Here is a 20,154-nt window from a genome sequence, read left to right on the forward strand (position 1 = left end):
TAAAGTGAATTACAATAATCAAGATGAGTTGTGATAAAAGCATGCATAACCTTCTCAAAATCAGTAAAAGACAAAAAAGGCTTGACCTTGGATAAAAGATGAAGATGATAAAAACTGGATTTTACAGCTGCATTTATCTGTAGATCCATTTGAAAATCTTTGTCCATTATCACCCCAAATTTTTTGCAGTCTTTGAGAGTTTTTGCCACTTAAAACCCATTTTTTCTCAAATTTTAAACCCTTTCCATCACTTTTTCCTGCCTGTTTTTGCCACTTCTAAACCAAATCTTGCCACTCTATGCCTATGGTTGTCCCATTATTGCCACTATTAACCCCTTTTACCACTTTTTACTCAACATTTCACAATTTGATAAGCCCATTTTTGTCAGTTTAACCCATTTCTTCCCATTTCTGCCTCAGCTAACCCTTTTTTGATGGTTTATATGAATTTTTCATCCCATTTCACCACATTTCCACCTATTTTTGACACTTCAACACCATTTCAGCCACTTTTTAATCCCCTTTTACCACTTAATATGCCAGTTCTTGCTAGTATAACCAACTGTTGCCCCTTTTTTTTGGTTGTTTTTGCCACCTTTATCTAATTTTTGGCACTTGTAAACCATTTCTGCTCTTTTAATATCCATTTCACCACCTTTTCCACTTTTTTTGCCATCATTAACCCATCATTAACCCATTTTTAATGTATTTTGATTCTGTTTTTAACAGAAGGAATCACATTTTTAAGAGGACTGCCTACTACACAAATTAATTATAAAGATATTTGTTTCTTTGATAAGCGTATACCTCAGCTTAACTTTACAATGGACCATGACTTTGCTGGCCCCCAGTTTGGCTGGGCCCCAGAAAGCTCTCCTATTTTTCCCCCCTTATCGGTGTTCTTATCTGCATGTGACTTTTCTTGAATGTGCATGGCTGTGTTCAGCCACCTTCAGGTACAGTGGGGGTCCCTCTGGCGCCTTTATTTTCAGGTCGTGGGCTGAAGAGGTTGAGAGCCTCTGCTATAAAGCATTTCACATCCTGTTCTCTGCCTTCAAAATAAAAGCAGTTCATGTTTACAGGAGGAAATAAAAATGTATAGAGCATAAGTCACTGTTGGTCAGATGTTTCTGCTGGTTGATTTTGTCGGGCGTCATGCCGATGGTTATGAGACTGGCTGGTGTTTCTCTTATGACCGACATGTGACGGGACATCACTCGGTAAACTCCCACTTCCCAGATGTTACGACACCGGAGGAGGTCAGAGCGTCACACAGAGGCCACATCAACAGTTTAAACTCATACTCTGATTGATTAGGGTGCTAAAAGTTTGATGGTAACTGTGTTTGGATTGAATTTGCTTGATTAGATTACAGCGTACATTCTCTTCTGGTTATTCCATTACTCATTTACGGCTCGGTCAAGTTTCCAGGACTTGTTCCACTTCGGTTAGTTTATTGATATCATGAGGAAAGCTGCATTTTTTCCAAATAATGAGGAGTGTAAATAAAAATAGAAATATTAAATTGTCTTCTTTTTTGTATACACAAGGCAGAAATTTGTCTTTTGCCCAAAAAGGGCTGGGTGATATGGTCCAAAAAATTATCTTGATGTTTTTTCAGGGTGTATTAAAAAGTATTAAAAGTTGTAAAATAATTCAGACAAAATTAAGGCTTTTGAGAAGTATTTAGAAGTCTTAAATGCAAGACTACAACATCTTAAGTTTTTTGGTGCTCGACTTTTTATGTTTATATTGAATCACGTGAGATTTTGTGGAATTCCACCACATCTGACCTGAATTCCTCCCAGAATAATGTACATACATGTTTGAAATGAACACAGTATTACAACCAAAGGTGTCAGATAGTGTGAGAACAACAGTGGACCTAGTGAAGACCCCTGTGGCACTCCATGCCTATCAGGTAGCAGCATTGTCTCACTCTATACATCGTATTGCCCAGCCTCAGTGTGCTGCACATGTAGAGTGGTAAAAGACTCCAAAAGGATGCCTGAAAAATGTTTTTTTTTTACCTGACGTAATGTCTACATCCAAGATACATTCAATTTGCATGAATAGAAAACAGTGAAAGCTGCAAATCTGCATAGTTACTGTTAAAAATCGGATTGTTGGTTATTTGAATAATTATAGAGAACTTTTTAGTTAGTTAACGGTCTGTTTTATGCACATAAACTGTCGTTTATCACTTCCATGCTGCCTTCAACTAATGCTGAACTGCTCTTAACCATCTTAAAACTAAACTGTAAGCTTTGTTCAAACACACAACCACACTGTGATTGTAGTTTAAGTGATATTTAGCCTTTTTTATACTCTCCCGATGATTATTGTCGTGATTTTGGAGCCATGTGTTTAGAATAAAAGCCTTTAGATTGCCTTAGATAAGACTTATTAAGGCTAAAAACATGCACGGTGTTGGCAGCAGCTTTGTATCTTCAGTGTTTAAATTTTGACTCTGTTATCTGCTCTTTCGCCCTGATATCGGTGCGTCTGAATCACAACTCCTGCCAGGAACAGATGCCAACTTCATATTTAGCTCCTTTTGTTCTGTGAAGGTGTCGTTGGCCCACTGAAGACAAAGTGCCTTTGTGTGAGCTCAGGGGAGTGTTTCTACAGGTCCAACATAACCCCATATACACTCACATAGATCTCCACGCCCCTTCCAGGACTGATGGAGTAGATAAAGCCAGAAGAAACAACACTGGCCGCTCATTGTTCTTGTGCCGGCAGGAATGCAGTGATAGTCATCTCAGCCCGGTTTCAGATCTGTCGTGTTCGGGGGTATTATTGGAAGCAGATGTCTTATTTACAGGAGGGAGGGGGGGTCCACATTTTACACATTTCTCTTACAGTTACAGTGCAGTCGGACGCTCACACAGTTTCTCTGACACACTTTAAACATCTGGAAAAGGTCATTGACTTTACAAGAAAGGGATTTAAAGTGTGAAATCAGACTTCTGCTAGTACAAAAGTCCAACTGCTCTTTTCCTTTGGATTTTGCACCAGATTAGTCACTAAAATTAACTAAATATTGACATATTCCTCATTATACTTCATACACATGTTGCTATGACTCCTTTTGAAGAATTTTGCTCAGTTTTCGAACCAGGTAACGCTGAAATACAACAATCAGTAATCAAAATGGGGGATTTTTTGCCAGGAGAGTTTGCAAAGTTGCATCTTTTGGCTGTTCGTTTACACGTTAAGAGTGTTTTTGTTGCCTGAAAATGGAAAACTGGTGCCAAAGAGTGCCAGTGTGAGGAAAACTGCACTGTTTTGTTGCAGCGTAATTTGCCGATATGCAGATCCTCTGAAAACCATCCAGCTGTTTTCATCATTCTTTAATTTTAACTTATTGTGCTTTTTACTTGCGTTGTGCTCAGAGATATTTAGTTTTTTTTATATGCATGTGAAATGAGAGAAATTAGTGAAAAAAGGCGGGATATTTGGGGTATTTTTTCCTTATTTCTGCTAATTTTCTAAGCATTTTGGTCCTCTTTGTTGGCTGTTTTGCTAAACTGTAAAATAAACACATTTTTGTGAGATATTTGCAGACAAACCTGTCACAGAGAGATGAGTTTACAACTACCTTTCCTAGCAAACTTTGTTGTTATATTCCTGTTTCTTTGGCTTTGTGTTGGTCAGTCTTTTCTGAACTTATAGCGGTACTTTGACACATGAGTGTCTGAGAGATCATGAGGTCAAAGGGTGAAAAACCACAGAGCCTTGAAGTATGAAATTATGCAGGTGCACTCTCACTCCCACTGGCCTCACCTGACCCAGAATCCCCGGCGGCGTCATCAGCAGGAACATCTGAAGCTGATTTGAGTCGAGGAGCTGCAGACGTGCAGCTGCTGAGAGGGAGAGTGACCTGAAACTGAAAGGTCAAAGGTCACAGATCAAGCAGACACCACAGAGCAGATACTGACACCTGCTGCAGGTCGATTGAGTTTCAGTGTAAGGCTTTAGAAAATGAAGCAGTTCAGTATAAATGATTACTCAGTTTCTTGCCTTGTGGCACTTTTTAAGATATTATTGAATATTTATATATTAAGATTAATCATGTTAATTTAAGTTTAAAACATAGATGTGATGCAGATGCTGGTAAATCTGTTCAAAGTTGTGTTTAGTAATCCTGATCTCATCATCAGTCAGATCAGCTGTAATCACAGCAGGCGAGCTCCATCTGTGGAGGTTTATTGTTGATGATGGAGCACATCGCAACCAACTAAGGCTGTGCAATTAATCTAATTGCAATCGCAATGTCAGGCTGTGCAATTATATAACCGCATAAGAGGCTGCAATTATTGTAGTATTAAGAAGTGCTTGAAAGGTTTACAAAAATGCCTGCAGAAAGGCAAACGTCAGCTGTAGTTTGTTTCTTTTGTTCACCCTCATTTCTTTGAATTTAAAGTGTGTTTTAAGGACCGGAGTTTATTACGTGGACTGCATTCATGTAGCAGTTTTGGCTAAAATAAATGTGTAAATGTAGGCATTGGATGTGGACAAAATTAACCATCCTGTATCCCTACTTGATCATAGTACATTATGAATTCATACTGCTGCATATAAAAGGGTGCAGGTGGCACTGCTGCAGTCACAGATACACCCGCTGATGCTCGAGGCAGACACTGGTATATACTGTAAATCTGACAATCAAATCATTTCATACTTTTTAATACCTTTATCAAGACCCTCCTCTTAAATTTTAACACCCTATCACATCTACAAATTGTAACCTGTTTCATATACGTTTAGTGCTGATTGTATGATAAGAATGGGACTAAATAGTAGTCAAAGGGATGTAGTATTTCCTACTGTAGCATGCAACTTTAGCTTTCTTGAAGCGTTTTAGAATAAGAATATCTGGAAAAAAGACCTCAGTTTGATAAGGTAGCTGACAATGGAAAGGCTTTTTTTTTTTTTTTTTTTTTTTTGACAGCTGGATGATGGTATATCGGCCGTCACAGATACACCAGATGATGCTTGAGACAGATACGAGTATATACAGAAAAACTGACATTCAGTTCAATATTTTTATACCTTTTTCTAGACCCTTATCGTACATTTTAACATCCTATTACATCTAGAATTTGTAACGTGTTTCATGTGACAACACAGAAAAAAGCAATGTAGTTTTTCCTATTGTAGTATGCAAATCAAGCTTTATTAAAGTGTTTTGTGACAAGAGTATAAGAAAAATGGTCCTCTGTTTTACGATGGAACGGCATATATTTTTTACCCAGATGATGGCGTATCAGCCATCACAGATACACCAGATGATGCTCGAGGCAGACATGGATATATACTGAAAGTCGGACTTAAAATTTTTAATTTTCAATACCTTTTTCTAGACCCTGGTCATACATTTTAACACCCTATCACATCTAGAATTTGTATCACATTTCATATTTGTTTTGTGCTGACTTAAGGATAAGAATGTGACTGCATAGTAAAGAAAAGGCTTGTAGTATTTCCTATTGTACTATACAAATTAAACTTTCCTGAAGGGTTTTAGAACAAGAGTATGAGAAAAAAAGACCTCACTTTGATAAGGTAGCTGACAGTGGTAATTCATATTTTTTTGACAGCCTGATGATGGTGAATCTGTCGTCACAGATACACCAGATGATGCTCGAGGCAGACACTCAATGTGAGGCAGATCTTAAGTGAGAGTTTTCTGCATAACTGCATAAAAATCTGCAGTTATTTAAGTAGAAAGGCCTTTAAGTTTACAGTTGCGCCACTATTGCACTTTGTAGAAGAACCTTTATTTTTAGTGAAGGAAAAGCCTTTATTAATTTGTATGTTTTGGGTTGAGAAATACATACTTTAAATCTAAATTTAAATCTACATCATTATTCTGTGTTACCAAGGAGGAAGTAGTCCCATGATGCTTTTTATGGATTATATTATAATTAAACTACAAAACTGTTCGGTATAATCGCAATCCCACATTATTACCCAGTTGTGCAGCTATCAGTGCCAGAGTGCATGTTAACAAGGGCAGCAAGGAGCTGCAGGATTATGTTGAAACAACAGCATCATTTTTAACATGAGTCATTGCCCTTTAGTTGTTGCACTAATGAGATGGATCTGCAAGTGGATATCTCTCTCATACACACAGATGGTCATTATGTGCAAATGAAAAAAAAAAAAACGTTTTGGCAAATATACCTGGGCGGCCCACCCAAGTGTAGTGTATATTTGGGAAACAGTGGTGTGATTCATTCCTGCAGAAACAGCTTTAATTAAAAAATGTTGCTTTGGGTTAGATTTTTGCTCATCTTTTCTGGCATTCACATAAACAAGCACATGTGAGTATTTTTTTTTAGGGCTTTTATGCTGTCATACTGAACAGTAAGAAACAGAAGCTAGGGAGTGAGATGTGAGGAAGAAGCCACAGGCTGGAGTTGAACTTCGGCCGCCCAATTCAAAGACAACTGCCTGTGTACATGGACATACCCATGAGGCTGCCTGTGCCCCCAATAGTGTGTTTAAAGTTTAAAGCTGTTTGTTAAATCGGAAATGAGACATGTGATGCTGAGGATGTATTAAAATGTTTTCTGTAAGTGGAAAGCAGAAGTTGAGATGACTTGTGGTCCACTTATCAGCTTTAAATCTTGTGACATGTCAACAGGAATCCCCGTTTCTACTCCTGATGTCAGCTGTCTCATTTAAAAAGAGGTCTGTTGTTTTCATGAAGCTTAAAAGATTCTTAATGCAGGACTAAATGCCACAAATTGACCTGAAAAGGCAGTAAAATCCCCCCCAGAAATCCCTCAGCCTTTTCTGGTGTCCTGAAACTGACTCAGAGGTATCTCCAGGCCGTGTTTGAGCTTCACAGCCTCCCTGTTAAAAAAAAAAAAAAAAAAGAGAAGCCTCTGTGTGCGGTGAACGTCTGGTTTGAGTTAAAGACGAGGAGCTGTCGGGTTTACTGCAGGTCACCAGAGTTCAACATACAAAATGAAACCTGCAGCAAAACAAGCTGAAGGACCACGTTTATTTACATTTTTAGACAAATTTAAGCAACAGAAAAACCACTTTCATAAATCCTTATTCTAACAGCACTGACATGTTATTAAGGCTGTAAGTTACTGGAAATAGTTTAGCACCTTGTTGATGTAGCAGGAAACGACGTTTAATGAAGACATGAATCACTTTTTTGGACACTTAGTGTTAAAAAGTGACGTATGTGTGAAGTGACGTTGGACTTTTTACTGGAAGCAAATTGCAAACTGACATTTACTTCCATAATCACACAATTTTCCCCTTATTTTCTGTTAAATAATCTGCATTTTTTAGGCCAGAATGACTGTGTTTTTTTCCACCTGTCCACCTGTCCAGGCTACATGATTTCCTAAGAACACTTTGATGTATTTTCTCCAAACTTTGCATGAATGTCCACTCTGACTCAAGGTTGAACTGCATTGACTTTAGAGGTCAAAGGCCACTGTCATCTCTGATCTTGTGTGCACAATATTTCAAGAATGCATCGAGTGATTTGTGTCAGATTTTGCACAAACATACACTTGGACTTGAGGTTGAACTGCTTGGATTTTGGGGTCAGAGGTCATGATTTTTTTGCACTTAACTGGACTCCAAAAGGAGGCATAAACCATCAGGCAGTGATTCTAGTCATTAAAGTCATGCAACTTTCCAGTATTTGCAATTAAAAACAGCCCTTTTCATGGTTGTGGTGCATTTTAGCTACCTTTCATCTTATAAAAAACAAAGTTAATACACTTTAAGTCTGATGTATGTTTCTGATAAAGCCACACTTATCCTGCTCTGTAGAGTGCAGAAGCCTCTGCACATAGCAGGAGTGCACAGGTTCCTGCAGATCCTTAAAAAGGCTGAAAAAGTCTTAATATTGCTTGTGAGAGGTATTAAATTTCAAATTCTGCACTCCACCTAAGTCATGCATTTATCAAATCATTCTTTTAATATGATTTTAATCACCCTTTTTGGGTGTATGTTTGCCCATGTCATAGTTTTCAGGCCCTACCAAGAAATGTCTACAGCTCCGTCTTATTTTGAAAGTTTATCTCTGACAAAAAGTGTCATTTTCCTTTTTGATAACCACATTTTTTAGTATCAGGTTAGCAAGATATGATAAATATCAACCTCTATAATATATTGATCAAACAGAGGCATTAAATGTGCTAGAAATTGTCAGATTTTGGCAGGACAGTCATTCATACCTTTCATTTATGACTCTTTGCTGTGGTGTTAATTTTTCTCAGATCAAGTTTTAAAGTCTTTAGTTTGATTTTGTGCAGGAACCCTGCAAATGCATATCATTGAAGCAACACAGATGGCAAGCTCTCTGATTGGTCTCCTGGGTAGCATCGATGACTTCCAGTGTCTGGTAATATCTGCAGGCACTCTGCTGTGAGATGAATGCCTGCAGACGGCAATACAACCGGTCAAATCAGGTGGTGAACATCCAGAAAATCCCCCCATCCTCCCCTCTGCCTCAGCTTATTCAGCAACCGTATTTTCAATCACCTCTGATATTTCCTCTCTTTTCCTCTTACAGTGACAGCAGTATAACCAAGTTCTGCTCCAAAAGAATGCATTTGGTTTTATTTGCAATGGTTTTAGTAGATAAAGGTGTAAAACTGCAATACTGACTATCATTTAGGCAGAGTAACACTAACACACCATGAACAACAGTGTAGCTATGGCATAGACACAATGAAAAAGCATAAACCAGTCGAACTGTGCAGAAATAACCAATAACAAACACCAGATCCTGATGTTTCTAAAGTTAAAACCCATTTCCAAAACCAAAATAAGAATCACTTATTTAGTTTATCATTTTTTAGGGAGGGAAAGGCCTCTAAAAAAACATCTAAAGCATCAAGAAGTCTTAAAACTGACCAAAGAACTGGAATAAATAACTGCCTTTAAAGATAAATGAATTAATTTTCCTGTCATGTTTTCCAGCTTCTTTTTTAGCTGTTTTGGTCATGCAGACAGAGCCAAATCCTGCTGGCATTTTAAACATTTACATTTTGTTTCAAAGACCCTAAACTACTTTAAACCTTGGACTATTTAAAGTAAAGGAACCAGAGTTAAACCTCTAAGTATCGTTGTTAGGGACTTTTTTAAAACCCACTTCCTCTCTTCTTTTGCATTTGTAAACCTGAGTGCATAAACTACTTCAAGTATCCGTCCTCGTCTGTGTGATGTTTGTTGTGCTGAGTGGACAGAGCGGTGATAAACAAGCCCAGGAATAGGTGAGACATGAGGCTGATGACCTGGTTGGTATGGCGACAGAGGATGAAGCAGGTAGACTGGGCCTCAGGAGAGGAGAAGGAGCATAATCACAGTCCATCTTTACCAATCCCAGACCTTATTATATATGTTTTTATTCACTTAAATCAAAGTTAGGAGGAGTGTCTGATTCTTTCGGAGCAAAATTATTTTATTTATGATACTTTTAAGTTTATCTGGGGAATTTTATGCCTTCATTGTGATTGTTTATTCTTCTTTTTTGCTGCATTTTAACGTCATCTTTTCTCCGTTCCCCCCAGCCCAAAACCTCCGCCTCCCGATGGCGCCAAGTCCAACCCGTCCAAACGCCACCGCGACCGTCTCAATGGCGAGCTGGACAAGCTCACCAGCCTGCTGCCGTTCACCGAGGAGGTCCGGGCTCGGCTGGACAAACTGTCCGTGCTCCGGCTCAGCGTCGGCTACCTGAAGGTCAAGAGCTTCTTCAACGGTGAGTGTCCGAACGATGAAACTTTTCAGCACGAATTCAGGCTGTTTTCACATGACGGACGTGACAGGAAATATACAGAAGGGTCTACATCCTCAATATAATGCAGCTGGTGTGTGAGAGGATGTGATATTTCTGCAGGGACAGGATGGAGGAAGAAAAGTGTTGAATGATAAACGTTTTCACTGTTTTTTCTGCCTCACTATACAGAGCATGCTTGATGCCTCAGCCTTCTCTTTTTAACATTTAAGGGCTTATAACTCAAAACTTCTGGGCTGATGAAACTGCCTTTGACTCTGCTTTTCTGTTTCATAATAAGGACTTCTTTGCTTGAATCAATGGAACTTTGTTTGGTGACAGTCAAGGCGGTAAACGGAGGCAGACATCTCGGCTGCTGGCGAGTAATCAATGAGTCACTGCGTTGACCAACAAGACCCCGCAGACACGTCGTGGTGCATTTGTGCTCTCAAATGTTTTGAGAACAGGCTTGTTGCCCTTCTTTATGCTTGTCGTTAACTGTTTTTGATAAAAACACAACAGTCTTCTCCTTCATGTTGCCAACAGAAACAGAGCGCTGCTTTGGACTCATCAATTATTTGGCAGCGTCGGTCACTTAGTGTCGGCTGAACAAATGCACTTGTGGGCCAGGGAGAGGAGTCTGGTTTCTGTTAGAATACACCGTCAGTGACAGCCGAGGGCTAGTGAATTCACTCTGTGCTTTTATTTTGAAGGGGAGATTGTTGATCCAGATCCAGGTCATAGTGACCCAGGAGGGAGAAATTAGTTGACTTGTTGATCTTTAGTAAAGCATTAGCAAGCTAATAGTGCTTTCATGTAGCAGTATGATTGCAGAAATAAGCAGCTTGTCTGTCTATATTTATTTTAATTGAATATATTTGGATTTTGGCTGAAACTATAACCTCAAAGACATCATCCAGTACTCCATAAAGGTATTTTTAAACACATTCAATAAGCCAAAATAAACATAACGGAAATCAGTGACATAATAATCTGAGTATTTGAAACAAACCATGTGAAAAGCTCCTTTGTTGCATGTTCAAAAATGCTTTTAAAGTATTTAAGAGTACAAAGACGACTCTAGGCAGCCTCTTGAACCACTTAATAAATCAATAATGTGTTTCAGAAAGGCAGGTGGTGGGACATTTCTCACCAAAACAGGTTGCAAAAAGCACAGATTTCAATATTTTCACCCAAGTAGGATTCATTCTCTTCACAGTTTTGTGGACTTTTGCGTGCTTCTTTTCTGATTCTATGCAAAGAGTAAGCATGCAGTAGTTTGTGCGCAAAATATGGTTTTGTTTTTAGTGTTTTGCAACAGAAACACCAGAGATGCAGACGGGAATTTCATGTAGAGATAAGGAAGAAAGAAGTGGAGGAAATGACATAACTCTTCCTCTTAAAACACAAGTCCTGCAGTTTTTTTCACTGTCAATATTTCCGGTGCTAAATCATTTTGACATTTTTGTTGCTTGCAGCATCACCTCCTGATGAAACTTCCCCCTAAAACCCACAGCCAGCCTCCATCCATCTACAAGTTGCTCTGTCTGACAGCCTTCGCTCTTACCTGTTGGGTCCATTTCTGATTGAAAATGATGCCCAGAACAGCTGTATTGCAAGATGCCAAGTTTTATGACATGCACCTTCACCTGTCTTAGGAAGATCGGCTATGCGTTTGCCTCCTGCTTTGACCTAATGTTGATATAATGTGTTGCAGTTTATTTTATTTTGAAATCAACCAGATACTCCTGTCAGAAAGCGTACAGTGCTTATGGATCTTGTGGAAATTGCAGGATACCTTTCACTTTTTTTGCATGAGCTGTTTTGCTTCTGCCACCCTTGCAGAGTTTATTTTTTTGGCAGTCAAGTTGCAAAAACCTGCTCAGAGGTGTTGATTTAAACCTTGCTTCATTCCAGTTTTGTGACTGTTTTCTGTTGTCATTTTTCTGGCCCTGGTGCAGTGAAATAAATCTTCCTTCTTCACCCTGAAGCTCACAGTTCGCTGTGTGTTCCCAGTGAGGAAAGTAACAACAAAAGAGCTGTTTGAATTGCTGAAATATCGGAGATGTGGGCAAACAGTTTGGGCCAGAAATAGTTGAAACAACAGTCATCCTAAATCATAAAAATATGATTCTAGCACACTCCACTGACCCAGCATTAATAAAGTTAGAGGAGCAATCCATGCTGCTCTTCTGCTTGTTAAAAACTCACAGAAACTCGTATTTTCTTCAAACTTCCCCCCCTCCTCCTCTTCTCAATTCTTGGCAGCTGATCCGTCACCCTCCCCTCCCACTGAGCCCCACCCATTTCCTGTGGCGGCCCCTGCAGCACCCCGGGGCCCCCTTTTTCCTTCAACTGTTCAGCCTTTTCCTCAATGGCTCTGAAGTTCACCCCCCCTCCTCCTCCACCTCAAACAAACGCTGCAGGAGTCCAGTTTGTTGTTACAGCGGGGAGGCCTGTTCGCACGGCAGGCCTGCACACGGACAACTCAGAGCTTTATGCATTCATGAAACTCTGCAGCACACAGCCAGCACGCTGCTTCAAAGAAAGCTCTCTAAGCTGCAGCAACAGGCTGCATTTAAAAGCATTGTGGTGCATGTGATTATCCACATTTGAGGCTTTCTCGGGACGCAGACATCATCATTACGGCTCCTTTGAGGTTTTACTTGTTCGTTTTATAATGACGAGCTTCTTTGTCTACCTGCACATCAATCCAGAGACTTTCTGCTTCTATTAAACATGATTTGTCTTATTTCCTAGTACCTTTAAAAGCTCTTTTATATATTAAATAGTAACACTAGCTCTATCAATTCTTGTCCCCTGCTTATCTTGCTTTCACGATTATGCATTATAATACAAATTTGGACTACTTAATGTACGTTGTAGTGGTGGGTGATAAACTGGTATCAGAACCATTACTGGTAAAATTCTTGTAATGGAATGTACTTTTGCAACGCCCTCATCACCCTTTGAAACACATGTGCTGCATTGTGGAGGACACAAGGCATAACCGATAGCACCATTAGCATAGCAGAGTGATATCTGACAGACATTAGCACAGTACTATGAGTCTAGTCTTTGGAAGGTAGAATTAGACTTCAAAGCTAGGCCATGATGTTCTCAAATGTCAGGATGCCAGAAAATAGAAAAACTGAGGCAACTTCAAAGTTTGCGAAAAGAGGCCAAAAAAAAAAAAAAGGTAAAAAGTGGCTAAAATAGCCAAAAATCAGCTTAAGGTTAAAAACTGTCATACGAAAAATGAGTGAAAAGATGCTTAAATGGGCAAACAGTGATTTAAAATGAGCAAAAAAGGGTAGGACAGTGGCAAAACACAGAAAAAATGAGTTAGAAATGGTAAAACAGTGATGAAAAAAATTAAAAATGAGTTCAAATAAGAAAAAGAGTGTCAAAAATCAGCAAAATAAGTTAAAAGTATTAAAACAGTGGTGAAAAAAATCAAAAATGAGTTTAAATAAGAAAAAGAGTGTCAAAAAAATCATCCAAACAAGCTAGAAGTGGGAAAACAGTGGTTAAGAAAATCAAAAATGAGTTCAAATAAGGAAAGCAGTGGTAAGAAAATTCAGCAAAACAAGTTAAAAGTGGTAAAACTGGTGAAAAAAAATCAAAAATTGATTAAGCGTCATAACAGTGGCAAAAAAAACATCAAAAATGGGTTAAAAGCGGCAAAACATTGGCAAAAAAACCCCCGAAAAATTGGTTAAAAGTCACAACAAAAAAGCTCACAACACCATTGGATGTCAGCACAACGGGGGAATGGGGTTGGTTGTCACACTTTTTACTCTGGAATGACTTGCTCATCATCAAAACTAAATCAAGGCTTGAAATGAGTATCCCTCTTATTTTTTTCAACTTACTGAAACAAAGAGATAATTAACGATCAAAGACACTCTGACATATTGTGACAACCAACCCCATTACAGGGATGGTTGTCACACACTATGGGGTTGTTTGTCACAAAGTTGTTTTAATGGAAAAAAATCTTAAAAAGAAGGCAGAACTAAATTTGAAACTTTGATTTCGCGACAGGTTGACAAATACATGAGCAAAGAACATGAACAGGGACATCTTGAGGCCTAGAGAACAAAACAAATAGACCTAACAATGATAGCCTTCTAAATGAGGCTACATGCATTCGCTATCTGAGTTACAGTGATGGCAAATGTAGGGTCCCTGCACTCCAATTATGCAGAGCTTGGTTGCACATTCAACACTTCTCCCATTCCTCTCCTGAAAGGCTGTGACAACCAACCCCAAAGGGATTGTGACAACCAACCACAACTGGAGTTTCTTGCCAGCATCAAGGCTAACAGCTGTCTAACAACAAATTAGCTAGCTAACAATAATTTGAACAATAGCTTTCTCTTCACACTTTTTAAGGGTGAAATTGTTTTGTTATAAACCCAATGTGTAACAGCCTAGAAGAAAAATTGTGTATTAAAATTGTGAATATTTTCAATTTGACATGAAAAACACAAAAAGTCCTCTCACCTCAAATTCAGCTGTCCTAATTCAGAGAAGACTACATAGAAGAGCGTTGATCCCAATTCTGGGAATTTCCATACCAAATTTTTGGAGAAATCTCCCCCTTTGGGGGAGATATAATGAGTGTGACAACCAACCTGTGTGACAACCAACCCGTGTGACAACCAACCCTGTTCTCTCCTACCTCTGTTGTCTTTTTCCACTGTTGAAACCCCCATATGTATGGATATATTAATGAAAATGTTTACTGTTATATGAGAGTGCAACAAGCTGTATGCTATAAAGGAGGAAGCTAGGGTGGAGGAGGTTAAGCTCTGCCAGCAGCAGCAGCATAGTGCATCAGCATTAATGCAAGCAGGGATTAGAGAGAAGTGTTTAAATACACCGCTGTGATTGGCTGTGGTAGCTGGGAGGCATATGACTACCCTGTCCTGCATGAGCTGACACTAAGCTTCATTAATAGTTCCATATTTTGCATCAGTCTTTTGTAGACTTGTGACCTTTCCATGCCAAGTGTGGGCTTAATTGATGTTCCAGTCTAATAATAATAGTTCCCTGTCTGTAATTTCTCTCCCTGTGTCCCTGTTTCTCTGCCTCTCTAATTGTGACCTAATTTTCATGAAGTAGCCTTGAAAACATCAGACATTAAAGTTTAAAAAGCACTTTTAGAGTCAAATAAAGTAGACAACGACGTCTGGAGAGCAGGAAATTAAAGTCAAGGACTGAGAGTTAGGTTAATGGTGAAAACAATAAAATTAAAGGTATCATGTTAAAGTGAGTCCTTTAAAGTGAAGTTTAATGGGGAAATAGTGATACTGAGACGGCACAGCTGGTTAAATTGAGACTTTATGTCAAATTCAAGCCATCTTTACAAAAAAAGGATGTGATGGTTTTTAGTGGACAGTCCAACGCCAGTACTGGCTAGAAATATTTCACAAGAAAAAAGGGTTTTAAGCCAGATTTGGACCTGATTTACTCCCTCAACACATCTGTCTCAGAGACTGAGCTTTTCAGACGTGCATCTGAGAAAAAGGACATATTTCCAAGCAGAAATCCAACATGTGCATAATGTTCAGATCGTCATAAAAGTAGTTAAAATGTTTTAAAATGCTCTATAAAGCTGTATGTGGGTAGCTGCTGAGAAAGCTCTGGATGTTTTAGTTCCCAAATCCCAGACATGAACATTTCCTTTGTCTTTGTCAGCGGCTCGATGAGTCCGTCCACAGTGGGCCAACCCTGCTCTGTCTCTGTGTGGCCTCTGTGCCATCCAGACGCTGATGGCTGCAGGAGTTCAATTAGATTATTCTTCATGAGGAATTCGGACAAACCACAAGACCTCCGAGGCCGAGAGAGGCTGCCAACAAAGACGAGACGATCCTCCGCTGTCATCCAAACAAAGACCAACTTTATTTTGATATAAAAGTCGATTTTATCAGACCAGACAAGAGCAGGATCTCTGCATGGTTGAAACGATACCTGAAAACAAAGAAGGAAAACAGACATGAAGAGCGTCTGCGGCCCCACTGAATCCCTCATTGTGTTTGCGGCGCAACCAAAAACACCAGAGACGCTCTAATGGTGAATTTCCCAGCATGCCTCTCAGCGAACAAAGATGACCCAGGAGTGCAAAGGCTCATGGGAAGGCCAGGCCGTCTGTTGGCTGGAGCAGGATGTGGCTGAGAAAGGAACGCTGTGTGTCCGTCCTCCGGCTCCCTCCAGGCCGAGCCGCAGGACCGGCACAGGGGCTGATGGGAAATGCCCCAGGGTTTGATCCCATAGCCGCCGCTCACAACAACGGCTTTGTTCAACACTGAGGAGGATTCTGGAGCTGACCCCCATCACATTCAGACTCAGAACAGAAGATTTTGACCTCCATGGTCTTTGGGTCTCTGCTAACTTTGATTCTTTACTCTTTTCTTCCTTCTCAGAGTCCATGTGATTAAAAATGTTATTATTAAACTGCTTAAAAATGTAAATAGTGTCTAGTTTTACGACTTTTCATTATGACTGTCATACAGTTATAAGCATGCTGTATTAGATTTTTACACTGAACAAACATTTACAGTTATCAGTGCATGTATGAAGATAATGTACCCATTAATTAATGTCTACAATGACAGCCTCAAGTAGATTTGCACAAGGGCCAGATTTAGTCTTGACAGAGACTCTGAGGGCTGGACTTTCAGATTAAAAAAAAAAAAATGTTTTGGTCTGATTAACATATTATAGTATTAGTACTTGTATTTTCAAAACGCAGGAAATTTTTAGTCATTACCAGTGACATCTATCCCTATTATTTATGATACAGCAGGCCATAAGGAGACAGGCTTGCCCACAGAACTGGCTGGGCCCCTGAAAATCCCAGAGAAGGGGTCCTCCCCAATTGTGATTTAGCAACAATATTTACTCATTTTTTACACTTTTTCACCCTTTTCACTTCTTCATTTTGCCATTTCTTCAGCATTTTTTGCCCCCCTTCACCCACTTTTGATCATTTTACTACTTTTCACCTATTTTGTCGCTCTTTAACCCCTTTCCACTACTTTTCCTGGCTATTTTGCTATATTTCTTGCACTTTCACCTCATTTTTGACACTTTTTGCCTCTTTAACTCAATTTTTTCCATCCTTAAGCTGCTTTTAAAACACTTTTCCTGCATGTTTTATCCCCTTTGTAATAATAATAATACATTTTATTTATAAAGCGCTTTTCAATAACTCAAAGACATTGTACAAAAGTTAAAAGACATTACATGCCAGAGAAATCAAAAGACGCTATAACAGCTGAACAGACAACACGCAAACAACAAACATATAATCAGGCAGCAAAAGACAAGACAACAAGAATCAAATATTAAAAGCCAGTTTAAAGAGGTGGGTTTTGAGCAGTGATTTGAATGTGGAAGAGGCCATACAGTGTTGGATATGTTTAGGGAGTGAGTTCCTCCCAGAGGGAGGGGGTGGCTATGGAGAAGGCTCTGTCCCCCCAGGTTTGGTGTTTGGTTCTTATGGGTGGGGAGAGGAGATTGAGGTTTGAAGAGTGGAGGTTACAGGAGGGGATGTGATGGTGCAGGAGGTCAGTAAGGTAAGGAGGGGCCTGATGGTTCAGGGCTTTATGGGTGAGGAGGAGGATTTTGAATTTGTGCCACTCTTGTATCAATTTTTGCCACTTTTCATCCATTTTTGCCGCTTTTTAACCCCTTTTCATTACTTTTTGCACCATTTTGCATCGTTTAACCCATTTTGATACTTTTTGCGTCTTTTTTCCTCTTTGACAATTTTTTCCACATTTTAACCACTTTTCACCCATTTTCCGGCAAATTTTTTTCCCTTTTACCACTCCACAACCCATTTTGACAGTTATCCCATATTTTTGCCACTCTCTAGCCCCTTTTCATTAATTAATCTGGCCTTTTTTTTGCAATATTTCTACTCGTCTTTACCCATTTAAAAAAAAAAAATTACTAATAATGGTTGACAAGGATCAAATTTTAAGTCACTCTACAACTATTTCAATACTGGCCGTTTTTGGGGTGGATTTAATAGCAGCTGACAATTAAAGCCAAAATTTTCTGAATTTAATGGTCTTCTGGGGGCCGAACAAGAAGCTTTGAGGGGCCTGATTTGGCCCTCGGGCTGCCAGTTGATGATCCATGACCTGGGAGCTTAAAATCATTTAAAAAAAGCCGACAAAGACTTGCAAAACACTCAGAGACACAACACCAGATACAAAATCTGAAAGTAGGATGATCATTAAGGCTTTTAACCTGACCAAAAAGAGTTGAAAAAATACATAAAACAACAACAGTAGAATAATAGAAATGAAGCACAAGTAGAAAAAAAAACATCAAAACAGAGATTTGGCTAGAATTTAGGGCTGAACATTTTTTATTATCAGGTTCTTTATCTTATGTATAGTTCTACAAATTTAAGCAATAAATCAGTCTATATTGTAATCTAGATTCAGTCAGGAACACTCTCGTTATACCATTTTATTGCAAAATGGATACACAGTTTTACTTGGCAGAGAAAGCTCTGCTCTAAAGAAGCATGCTTTGACTTTCAGGGAGGGCATGTCTAGAAACCTCCATATGAATAGATACATTTATGACACGGAAAACAATAAATTAGCTCGGAAGCAATTATTCCACAGTAGTATTAAAATGGCAACGAGGATGCAACAAGCTTTATGCTATAAAGGAGGTGGCTGGGGTGGAGGAGGTAAAGCTTTATGCTATAAAGGAGGCGGCTGGGGTGGAGGAGGTGAAGCTTTATGCTATAAAGGAGGCGGCTGGGGTGGAGGAGGTGAAGCTTTATGCTATAAAGGAGGCGGCTGGGGCAGAGGAGTTGAAGCTTTATGCTATAAAGGAGGCGGCTGGGGTGGAGGAGGTGAAGCTTTGCAAGCAGCAGCAGCAGGGAGTATCGGCATTAATGCAAGCAGGGATTAGTGAGAAGTATTTAAATACATCGCTGTGCTGCTGTGGATAGCCACTGGGGGTATGACTTTCATGACTTACCACCAAAAATCATCAATATGAGATAGAATGAACCAGGGCAACAATTAAAAAAAAAATCTGATTGCAATTATTTTTTATGACATTTGTTATCACATGTTTAATTGAAGAGGATTTTCACTGAATGTCACTTGTTTTGATAAATGAAAACATACAGAAAACTTGAAAAGGGGGGGTAAAAAAGATGACACTTCAAAGTTTGAATAATGTGCACAACATTGACTACTAGTAATAATTAATAATAATTGACTACTGATCATTTTCAGCTAATTGAAATGAAAAATACATGATTGGAAGATAGGGACTGCTGCTTCATCTCACTAATTGTTGTATTTAGAGACTGATTGTGAAAATTAGAGATATATAATCCTGGATTTATCATCAGTGTCTGATATGCTGATATTTCCAAGTTCATTTTGGCAGATGCCAGTGCTGATCTGTGTGCATCTTTTTTATTGTAAAGAACACTAAGTGTTAAGCTGTAAGCACACCGGCATTTTCCAAATGATCGTCCCCATAGTGTTCTTTGAACAAACCCATACCGGCGGTGGCCACGCGCCTTGGCACTTCACGCCCATCCACTCCCGTGGCTGGCAAGGTGTTTACCTGAGAGAACACTTGCTTTGTCGGCTCGGCTGCTGTTGTAGCAGCTCTGTTTGAGAGTACAGAAAAATATATTTAGCACTATCTTTTGTTCGAGATGTAGAACAAGTTAAGTTATTCCTGCTGTAGGGAACTTGTTTCATTGCTTTTGTTCTGCTCTGTTGAACAAAGTAAGCAAAAGCATGTTGTTGACTGAATGAGGATGACTTTGAGCTCCTTTTATCAGGTTACGCTGCCCCCTGTTGGAGGTCTGAGTACACTGCAAAGCTGGGTAGACAGACCAACCACTGCACCAAAAAACTTAATATGATTGGTACCAGTCAGAGCAACCCTTGTGGAAAGGATGAGAAAAGAGAGAAGACATTCAAGAAGAGAGGAAGAGTCTATTATTAGTCCATGTTTTTGTTTTTAACTGTTAATTTATGAATATCTGCCCTCATGTCTGTTTCTGATGAGTTTCCTCTCTGTGTGTTTAAATCAGTGCAGATGATTCTGAGGTTTTGACATTTTTCCACCCTCGATGCCTTTGGTGTTTTTTTTTAATTCTCCCCATTGTTGCTGCTGCTGATGAGGCCTCGGCAGAGACGATCTCTGGCTGTGTGAGCTGTAATTTGTGGTCTTATAATAGCTCGGCTCGACTTCCCTCCTCTGCCGGGCCTCAGGAAACACACTGACACACACTTCAGCGTACATGCGTGGACACACACTTTTCTCTTTGTTACACATTGGGTATTTTCTTTCTCTCCGCTCATGCGTTTTCCAGATGTGTTTCCAGC

The 20,154-nt window shown here is 39.4% G+C and overlaps 1 protein-coding gene across 1 annotated transcript in view; it reads left to right on the plus strand.

Moving 5' to 3' along the window:
- ahr2 (aryl hydrocarbon receptor 2) overlaps positions 1–20,154 on the plus strand; it is a 103,616-nt gene that overhangs the window by 14,969 nt on the left and 68,493 nt on the right. Inside the window, exon 2 of the mRNA XM_041781528.1 lies at positions 9,558–9,745. Within this exon, the coding sequence (XP_041637462.1) occupies positions 9,558–9,745 (188 nt within the window). The remainder of the gene's footprint in view (positions 1–9,557; positions 9,746–20,154) is intronic.

The sequence above is a fragment of the Cheilinus undulatus genome, linkage group 24 (assembly GCF_018320785.1).
Source record: "Cheilinus undulatus linkage group 24, ASM1832078v1, whole genome shotgun sequence".
In the NCBI taxonomy this organism is placed as follows: domain Eukaryota; kingdom Metazoa; phylum Chordata; class Actinopteri; order Labriformes; family Labridae; genus Cheilinus; species Cheilinus undulatus.